This window comes from Oryzias melastigma, linkage group LG23 (genome assembly GCF_002922805.2).
Source record: "Oryzias melastigma strain HK-1 linkage group LG23, ASM292280v2, whole genome shotgun sequence".
NCBI lineage: Eukaryota > Metazoa > Chordata > Actinopteri > Beloniformes > Adrianichthyidae > Oryzias > Oryzias melastigma.
The window spans coordinates 4,998,053-5,008,593 of NC_050534.1; the positions used below are offsets into that span (position 1 = coordinate 4,998,053).

Below are 10,541 nucleotides of genomic sequence, written 5' to 3' on the forward strand. Positions count from 1 at the left end.
ATAGCAAATCATTGGTAACTCTGACCAGTGCAGTTTCAGTGCTATGGTGAGGTCTGAACCCTGACTGAAAATCTTCAAAGTGATTATATACTAGAATAGGACTCTTGTGAAACAAAGAAATATTACAATATACTAGAACAGTACCCTTACAAAACAAGGAAGTATTGCAATACACTAGAACGAGACCCTTGAGAAACAAAGACCTATTGGGATAAACTAGAACGGGACCCTTACAGCTGGTTGGTTCTGGCTCAGTGGGATGGTTTAGGACTGCCATGTAGAAAACCTGGGTTTGCTTCTCAGGGTGATCAATGAGCTTTATCCAGTCTATGGGGAAGACCCTTCACACCAGTGCCTATCTGGGTCTGCCTGTGCCTTGAAATATACAGGGTTGTCTCAGGAAGGGGATCCGGTTTGACTGTCTGCCAAACCACATGTGCAAAACAGTGAAGAATGATTGGTTTTGGTGACCCCTGACGGGATAGGCCAAAAGGCGAAAAGTGGCTTTGTCCAAATTCCTTCAGTACTTAGTGCACTATATAGTGCATTTACCATTTTGTAGTGCTCTCCGAATGTACAATTCCAAAATAGAGTGCCTCTATTAAAAAAAACAGTGTTCATTGATGCTCACTAAATTCGAGAATACAGACCACAAATCATTGTCTGAAAGACATCATCTCATTATAATCTCCCAAACTAAGAATGTAAATATGTGTTTCAGATGGGCTTTCTCAACACTACATGTGGACCAATCGAAGACTCTGAAGACAAAGACAACATGGAAGAACTCGACCAACCCATTGACTTTAAGGACCTTCCAGCCCGGATCGACTGGAACAGAGACCTTCCTGCCAACATCTTTGTTCCCAGGGTGGACGTCCACAGCCTGATCTTGGACTTTGCTGCCGTCTCATTTTTGGACATATCTGCTCTGAAAGGACTGAAAACGGTATGTTATTCACTGCGGGAGCAGTAAAACCACTGGTTTCCACTCCGACCATTTTAACAGAATCCTCTCTTCTTTTAAGATGCTGAAAGAGCTGATCCGTATTGACATCGAGGTTTATATTGTGGCCTGTGACCGTAAGTTTAAACTAAAGAACTGAACTTATATCTCCATATTTATTTAAGAGAAAAAAGCATTCATTTTTGTGGGCTTATCTAAAAAATAAACTGTGTATCAGAACATTTCCGACACAAAATTAGGATTAAGTCCCACTCCAACCAAATAATTTTTTTAATCGTAAAATCTTTCCTAGTGTTATTTAATTATGCAGCTTTAGCTAAAATCAAAGGGCTTTTGTCATTTTTTAAGGCATATTTTATGCACAGTGGCAGCAGCTCATTAGATATACAATTCTGGTTTGTGGGCGGGACGTTTGACACAGAGTAACCCACCCCCTTCCCTTTCGCTGAAAGCTTTGTTTACACTTTCATGTCCGAGTTTGTAGCCTCAAGCTAGCATTAGCGACACAAAAATAACAAAAAGCTAAATTTGATCAATCCAGTCATACAGCTAGAATTCGGATCAGCACGAATGTTGAACTCATCATGTCTCGTACATCTAAGAGAGCGCCCTTTTTCAGTAACTGCGTCATCAGTCCAAGCATTTTCTAGCATCTGGTTTTCTGATTTGAAGTAAGAAAGGCTCAAAAAACGCAGTTTTAACTGTACATTATTTCATATACTATGAGAAAAATGCTACAACAACATGTTCAATTAATTGATTTTTTGTTTTGAGTCTCACGTTTGCAACTCTCAAATGTTGAAAAGTTCTTTGTTTTTAGAAAACATTTTTTTCTCTTTCTATCTTCCACATTTAATTTGGTCGCTTGTTCAATATCTGCATTTGCTTTGACCTGCAGCTTACATCCTAGAGAAACTTCATGACTGCTGCTTCTTTGACGATGAAGTTCAGCCCAGCATGTTCTTCTTGACGCTGCACGATGCCATGCTGAACGTTATGGAGAAGCACTATGACCTGACGGAGAAGAAATCCGACCACGGAAAGGTGAAACAAACACACCCTCTTGAGTTTGATACCATAAATGTAAGCATAAATGGCAGTGATAAAACTATAATACTTTTGATGTTTCTGCAGATAATAACAACAGTCACAGTTTACAACAACAGCTTACAGATCAGAGATAAAGACGTATGTGACCATCTCTTTCAGTTGCTCTTCTCTTAACTCCACTTTCTTTAGCTAACTTTCTTGAATCCTTACATAGAAAGAAAACATTGTTAAATATTTTTCAATGCTTTCTTGAACACAGTCTTTAACTTAATTGACACGTCATTTTGTTTAAAAACTAAAATGAAAACTTCTACTTTCACAGGATCCAGAACCAGAACACAAGTTTTAAAGTTTATAGAAGAGAAGAGGACAAAGACCAGAATGACCAAAAAACCAAGGCTTTAAAATATAATTTTTTTAGATGTTTGTATTATTTCCAGCATAATTAAAAAGCAGATACTTTTGAAGTATATTTTTAAGTATATTTGCATCATATTCACTGTATGTTAAGAAAAGCCGAATGCTATGTATTTATACTTTCTACACCGGAGATTTTTGTGAATTGTTTTAATTGTGTTTTTAAATTTCTGTTTTCTTGTGAATGGCAGTAATAATAAAGTTATCACAACAAACATACACACAAATTTATATGTATATAAAGAAAATGAAGAATATATGTATGTGAGTAGAATAATAATAACAAATGTTTTACAGAAGAAGATCCATGAAGACACACGAGACAAATCTACATTTTGCATTTCAGATAACAATCATGATAGGAGTTTTATTTATTTCATGTTATTTCTATAGGATCGTATATGATTTTCCTAGCAAAATGTAAAAAAAATCCAAAGAAATCAATAAAGGCAATAAAAAAATAACATTATACGAAAAATGTGTGTGAAATAAAATGATTACTAATGAATAGAATTCACTGTTGACATGATGCACAGCACACAGTAAAAAATGCTGCCTGGTGAAAAAAAGCCATATAATTTTGATAAATTTCACATTTCAAAAATCTGCAATTTTATAGGCAAAAATAAATATATTGCATACATTTATGGAGGGCTCCAAAACCAATTCATTCTCACTCCCAATTCGTCATATATGGTAGTTTGGTTCGGGCTCCCTCTGCAACACTGTTTGACGTTTTGGGTGTCCCCAACTCATCGTTTTTTGACCTGCTGGCTGTTTCCATCAAATCAGGGTTCCTTAAGCTGAGGACCAATCCGAGGGCTGATTGGTACTGGGCCACAGACAGGGAGAAACTGCATTTGCCAATCAGGGGTCACCAACCCTCTGGACGCAGACCAGTACTGGTACCTACCAGTACTCTAACCCAGCACCAGTTCCACATCCATTAACGGGGGACCAGGGATTTAACGGGAACAGCCATCACATCAAAAAACGATGATTTGGGGAAACACAAAATGCCAAAAAGTAACACGGATATATGCTGAGTGGAGAGTGAGAAGGTGTAAAACACTCAGTCACTGTTTGCATGCAAAAATACACCTTCTGGATTTGAGATGGAAACGTATTTTGTCTAATTCTTACTAAGCTAGCAAGACCAAGCGGGTCCCATATGTTTGAAAATGTAGGTGCAATTTGAGTTTGTCTGCCAGCCCACTTAGTCCCCATTTAAGCCGATGTGGCCAAACACAGGTGGGGCCACTACAAAAGCTGCAGACAAACCTAACTGGGGCCCACATTTTGTGCCCACTTTAAACCATGTGGAGCCCACTCTGCCTTGTTAGCTGGGTAAATGGCTAACATGATTGTGATCAATGCTGTTAACCAAGTTTGAGTTCAACAACATGGAGTCCAGACCACATGTGACCCACTGAAATGACTCATGCATAAAACTGCTAAGTTATCTTTCAGAAAAGCTCAGACCATTTGAAGATGTGTTTTGATGGTAATTATTTCACTTATTGTACTTGTGTTAACTGTGTTAGACTTGGTTTGGGTTTTCTTGATTGGTTATTTAGGTTCAGACTTTCAGAATATCAAATTCTGAACTTCCAGTAAATTCACATCCAGTGTTTCAATTATTCATGAACAAATTCTGACATATCCTGATGAATACAATTTGTCCATCCATCCATCCATCCATCCATTTTCCGAACCGCTTTGTCACTTTCGGGGTGCCGGGGCCTATCCCGGCTGCTGATGGGCGAAGGCGGGGTTCACCCTGGACAGGTCTCCAGTCTGTCTCAGGGCCTCAATCACACACACATCCACTCTCACATTCACACCTAGGGACAATTTAGAGTCACCAATTAACCTATGAAGCATGTTTTTGGACGGTGGGAGGAAGCCGGAGTCCCCGGTGAAAACCCACGCATGCACGGGGAGAACATGCAAACTCCACACAGAAAGGTCCCAGCCGGGATTCGAACCGGGGCCTTCTCGCTGTGAGGCGAGAGCGCTAACCACTGCGCCACCGTGCAGCCCCGAATACAATCTGTATGGAAGGTTTTGACGTCCCAGTTACCTTCTTTTAATCACCAATCCTCTATGATCCTTCCTGCAAGGATGATCCAATTGCCTTTTGGGCTGGATCAACTTGGAAACCAGGCCTAACTCCCCAATGAGGCCATGGTAACCTCAATCCCAGTCATAATGAACCTTTATTTCCTTTGGAAATCCACCTCTTAGTCTGGCTCTTTTCAAAAGAATGTAGCCCTGGACTGCATGGCTCGAAGGATCCCTCTAGCTCTCAGACATTTCTGTTTGTGAAGGGGATACGTCGTACCAATACTCAAATTGTACTGTAATAATCCAGGATTATTGTGTTCTGAAAACTTTTTAGAAGTTTTTAGAAAACTTTGAAGGAGCCAAGTCATAGTCCAGGCCTGAATCAGAATGGGATGTTGTTACAGGACCTTGACAAGAGATTTGCCCCCAAAGTTTGTCTAATCAGGCAGTGTGGACATGACTGATCTCATCTGATTATGAAGATAAGTGGTGTCTGATTAAGCTAGTCCCTCAAAGGGATAGAATGCTGGTCCCACATCTGGGTAAATGCAGAAAGTTGGGTCAGGAGGGGTCGTGAAACATCACCCGAACTCCAACTGAGAAAAAAAATATCTTCAAGATTTATCTAATCTGACTGAATCAAAACAAGCCAAGAAAGAGGGCAAACACACTCTTTTTCAAATGTCTACAAGATAACCCCAGAGAGAGAGGCTATCTTAAAACAACAGCCTAAAATGAGTGAAAGTCTTATTTGATGCCAAAGGGTTTCCTTGTTGTAAAGGTTTATGGAAATACAACACTCATTAATCTTTACAACTTCACGTTTATGCAAACAACTGCTACAAACTGTCCATGATAAGAGTGTCATCTTTATTGTTCTCAAATCAATTTCTTTTTGTTCAGACCTTGGAGAAGAACAGATTAAATTACCTCTTTCCATCCAAACACGTGTAAAACCTGGAAGGCTGAAGGAACTGACCTCTTTTTAATTTGCATATGGTAGAGGAGGAGGCGAAGGAAGTAAAGGAGGAGAACAAGGTAGATGGAGAAGGAGATTGAGGAAAAGAGAAGGGCTTGTTGATAGAACCTGGACTAAGAAGATCAGGACACAATGTGACTCAAGACATACTGTATCTGCAACACTTCATGACCTTATTATAAATGATGGACAGAGTTCAACCAAATCATAGTAGAAAAACAATTGTGTCAGAAATTTGGACGTTTCATCGAGAAAACCACTAAGCTAACCACAACGGATCAAAAATGAAGCGCGCTGTACTTATTGTCAATGTTGCTTTCTGTGACATTTCTTTTTATATAGGATAGCATTGACAATAAAAAGACACAGCCTTTGGTGTGGATGAAATCCTCCTGTCTGATCCAGCCAGACAGAAAGATTAATATCTACATTTTTTCTTTAAGGTCAAAAAGTTTGTCCTTCATGCAGTAATTTATATTTGTCTACAGGTTTTTGTTCATTGACTTCAAGTTTTGGTTGATTAGTGTAGCTGACTTACTGTAAGTATCAACATAAAAACTTGTAATATTCAGTCTGCAGCATCAGTGCTTGGTCACAGTTTAGCTCTTTCAAACCAATCAGGAGGAATATTGTGGATATTTTTTCATCTAAATCAGGGGTTTTCAAATTGTTTGTAGCGGAGCGACAAATTAAGAACTCAAAAATTAGACTGGGGGTCAATTTTGGTGACAAAAATTGATAAAAAGAAAAATGTTTTTAACAACTTTAATGACCAAGTATCATTTGTACAAATAACAGAGCGCAAGAACAAACTGAGCAAAATTTTAAACATTGTTTTAACTGAGAAATATCATCAGTTTTGGCCTGGCCAGTGTGATGTCTACTTCAGACTACAACGCCTATTAAAAAGAAATAGTCCCCCTCAATTGCTGTTGGATGCCGCCCAGATATTCTACTTGTCTAGTAATTGTATCATATGACAGATTTATTTCCTCAAACTTTTTTCTTTTGCTACACCTGGCCATTTCCAAAGCCACAAGTCACAGTTGCCCATTGGATTTTGCCATTTTTGTAAACGTTATCTCCTGTGTAGCATAGCCTCGTTGTCGTTGTTGGAGTTTATTTTTTTTCTCCTCGTTGGTAAATTTGTCATAGTTTACCTGTTTCCAAATCAGGCACATGACTTCATCCAGCCGCCCAGCCAGCAAGGGTAAGGGGGCCCCTTTGGTTTAAAAGTGGGCAGAAAATGTGGGTTTGTCCACAGTTTCTGTGATGCCCCACCTGTGTTTACCCACGTTGACTTAAGAGGGCTCTCAGTTGGTTTGCTCGCTACGCTAACCAGGTTCCCAGTGGACGTGTAGCATGCTTGCGAGTTGAACTGTAGTGAACTCCGTTGTATCGAGCTAGCAAGAGCCACTGTAGCAAGCTAGTGAACTCCACTGTAGGTAGCTGGTGAGCTCTGGTGTATTGAGCTAGCGAGCGCCACTGTAGGAAGTTAGCAAGTTCTGCTGTAGCAAGCTAGTGAGCTCTACTGTACCGAGCTCCTGTGTAGCAAGATAGTGGGCTCCATTATATCGAGCTAGCGAGCTCCACTCTACCAAGGTAGCGAGCTCTGCTGTAGCTAGCTCCACTGTAGAGAGCTAGCAAGCTACGGTGTATCAAGCTCCTATGTATCATGCTAGTGAGTTCCACTGTATCGAGTTAGCGAGCGCCACTGTAGCAAGCTAGCGAGATCTGTTGTAGCGAGCTCCACTGTAGCGAGCTCTGGTGTATTGAGCTCCGGTGTATAGAGGTAGCGAGCTCTACTATAGCAAGCTAGTGAGCTAAACTGTAGCAAACTAGTGAGCTCTGCTATATCAAGCTAGCGAGCTCCAATGTATTGAGTTAGTGACCGCTAATATAGCAATCGAGCTAGCAAGCTCTGCTGCAGCGATCTAGCGAGCTCCACTGTCCTCTAAGAGGCTGGCCAGAGTAGCAAGCCAACCCACTGAGAGCCCACTTAAGAAAATGTGGGCAAACTCAGGTGGGACCACCACAGAGACTGTGGACAAACCCATTTGGGGCCCATATTTTCTGCTACTTTTAAACCACATGGGGCCCATCTGGTCTTCCTGGCCGGGCCATTAGGTACTATGAAGTAAGCATTTTTTCCACTTAGCTTGAAAACGCCTTTTCTCCTCGCCAACACAACACATTTTTCCTGCTCTGGGTCTCTCTCTGAATCCTGCTCATCCTCCGTTTCTACTGCCGTCGTCACCGTCCTTCTTTTCTCACAGTGGCATAGAAAATGTTGTCTGCCCTCTAGTGGTGAAATTAATACACTACAATTGACACATTTTCCCCTCCAAATGTTGCCAGATACCAGGAGGCAAAAATAAATAAATAAATATTCCAAGCAATGTGCAGCTGGTTATGGTTTGTAGAGGGCCACAAAAACTCTTCCAGTGGGCCGCCATTGGCCCACCAACCGCACTTTAAGAACCTCTGATCTAAGTTATCCCTTGCATCAACATTTCTGCCCAAATGTACTATTTCCTATAATATGGTTTGTACAAATGTGTTTTGCAAGTTTTTTTTTTTTTTTTTACAAAACCCTTTTAACACCATCAGTTAACCATAAAATCTTCATCTACATTCCGACGAGCATAGACTCAGCATCTTCTGAAGTTTTTAAAGACCGCATTACCTTCACACAAAAATATTTTTTTTTATTACAAACAACTGATGTTATCAACTCAGCTGCTCCTAACTCAAATAAAGAAGACAAGATATGACATGAAAAATTTATTGAGAATTCACTTCTTTCACTGCAGCATTGACATCAGCAGACATATATACAGAGATACTTTCCAATAAGCTATTTAAAAAAGGGACATTCCTGCTCTTCTCTGGATTATTAGTATGCTCATGGGGAAGTGGAGCACAGGAAACTAAAAATGTGCACCGTACACACACTTGAATGTGGGCAGTTTTCTCCAAATCAAAGTTCTACATCCTGAAATCCTGAGGTTCACTATCACATTACTCAACAAGCAGTATGGAACACAACGACACCCAGTGTTTCCCCACTCAGCCAGCTGGCAGTTTACTGGTAATAAGGCCGGTAGCGGCCCTGATCTGGGTGGTGGGGGCCAGGCATCTGTCCCTGGGGAGGGGGACCCTGCATTCGAGGTGGAGGGGGCCCCCTGGGAGCGGGCCACATCCCAGGACTGAGTCCTCCTGGCTGGTTGAACGGGGGGCTGAGGGTGCCCTGGTCTTCGGGGAACGGCTGCATGGAGTTGGGGTTGTAGTGGTGAGGTGGGGGGGCATTAACGGGAGGTCCAGTGTGCTGTGGAGGAGGTCCTGGAGGTGGGTGGTTTATATACGGGGGCATGATGTGCCCTGGTGGTGGAGGCGGGGCTGTGGACATGGGGGGAGGAGCCTGGTTGTAAACCATGTGTGGTGTCCCAGAGCCCTGGGGGGGGTGCTGCATTGGGTGACTTATAGGAGGAGGTGGAGGGGGTGGACCAAAGTGCTGTTGAGGTGGCGCCATCATGTGGTGAGAGTGTGACACCACAGGCGGCTGGCCAGGATAGTCTCCAGGATGGTGATGCGGGGGCTGACCGGGGCACGGCCCACCGGGGTGGGGGTCCCGTGAAGAGGACGAGTCATCCTGAATGGGCACTGTGATGAGATTGCTGTGTTTACGAGTCGTTACCGTGGCGATGCGAAACGTCTCTGGTCCCAGAGATGGAGTTGGGGGAGGCCCCTCGTGGGGGGTCGGTGGAGGGGGCTGACTGTAGGGATCGTGACTGCTGTGTATTTGGTTCGGGAGGTGGACGTGGTTCTTGGGGATGTGAGGGGGGGGCACGCGGAAGCGCTCGGAGATCTCGGGCGCCGGGGGCAGATGCACAGGCTCCTGGCGGCCCGAGGAGGACTTGGTGGCTCTCATGTGACGGTGGTTCACGTGGGCTTGGAGGTCCCGCTGGGACAAGTAGGTGCGCTTGCATCCTGCGACAATGCTGCACATGTAGAGGGACCCTCGCTGGCACTGCTCGATGCGCTGAACTGGATCCGTGCAGTTATACAGACTGAGACTGAACACACAAACAACAGCTGAGTCTCTTGAAGAAGACAACTGGAACTACACATTAGTGTGACGGTGTGAAGCGACCCTTAACCAGCTGCATTACATCAAAGCTTCATGGATTATTCAATTATTTTAAAACATTTTTTCAAAAAAATCTAATTCCTCCAAATATAAATTTACAAAAATAACTACATTGTTGTTCATGTTTTACTAATCTGTAATTGCGATTCATTAATTACAGACATGTTAGTGGGTTTTTTATATCACATTAATATAAGTTTTCTGTCAGGCAGTTACCTCTGTGTCACGCACACCAGGAGGAACATTTTATCCCAATCACACCATGGTCGTTTTAAAAAATATATAAATATTAAATAAACTATTAGAGCTTCAGTCCTGCTATATTTTTACGTTTTAATTGTTATTTTAGAAAAGTAGACTGTTTAATATGCATCACGTTGTCATGGAAACACACGTCAAAAGTGATCGTCATGAAAAGTTTTTTTAAAAAAGCATAATTTTAGAGGGAAAGTTCAACTTTAAGTGCTTGTTTTTGTCCAGATGATGAAGCAAAAAGTTTATTAAAAAATATATATATATATATCTAAAGTCTAAAAAGTTCAGTTCCTCTGCATGTTTCATTTATTCCTTCTTAGATTTTATATTTCTTTTCTGCTTCATCCCAACTTTAAAAATGATCAAATTTACTCAAATAGGTTGAAGGAAACAACAGATAAAAAACTCATTTCTATTCTACTTTCTTGCTGCTGTGATAAACAGTGGAATAAGGTATATTAACATTTGAATTATGGATTTAATAAGAAATTTGCGTTCAATATTTTTTGGATTGCTCATTAAAGTGTTCCTACTGATTTTTGGTAAATTAGAACATTCAGGACTTGATGTTTTTTTTATGTTCAAGATTGAAGGAGAAAACATCAGTGGTGTCAAAGTAAAGGTTGGAAAGCTTTCATAATATTAAAAAAAACTTT

At 41.4% G+C, this 10,541-nt stretch overlaps 2 protein-coding genes across 5 annotated transcripts in view; one reads left to right on the forward strand and one right to left on the reverse strand.

Annotated features, from left to right (window-relative positions):
- Positions 1–2,912, forward strand: part of LOC112158922 (chloride anion exchanger) — a 27,686-nt gene extending 24,774 nt beyond the window's left edge. For both annotated transcript variants that reach the window (XM_024292629.2, XM_024292637.2), the window contains exons 17-21: positions 722–949; positions 1,029–1,083; positions 1,866–2,011; positions 2,102–2,155; positions 2,340–2,912. In XM_024292629.2, coding sequence (XP_024148397.1) covers positions 722–949; positions 1,029–1,083; positions 1,866–2,011; positions 2,102–2,155; positions 2,340–2,366 — 510 coding nt within the window. In that variant the 3' untranslated portion in view covers positions 2,367–2,912. The remainder of the gene's footprint in view (positions 1–721; positions 950–1,028; positions 1,084–1,865; positions 2,012–2,101; positions 2,156–2,339) is intronic.
- Positions 2,913–8,249: 5,337 nt separating this feature from the next.
- cbll1 (Cbl proto-oncogene-like 1, E3 ubiquitin protein ligase) overlaps positions 8,250–10,541 on the reverse strand; it is a 5,989-nt gene continuing 3,697 nt past the window's right edge. For all 3 annotated transcript variants that reach the window (XM_024285613.2, XM_024285623.2, XM_024285605.2), the window contains exon 6: positions 8,250–9,556. In XM_024285613.2, the coding sequence (XP_024141381.1) occupies positions 8,566–9,556 (991 nt within the window). In that variant the 3' untranslated portion in view covers positions 8,250–8,565. The remainder of the gene's footprint in view (positions 9,557–10,541) is intronic.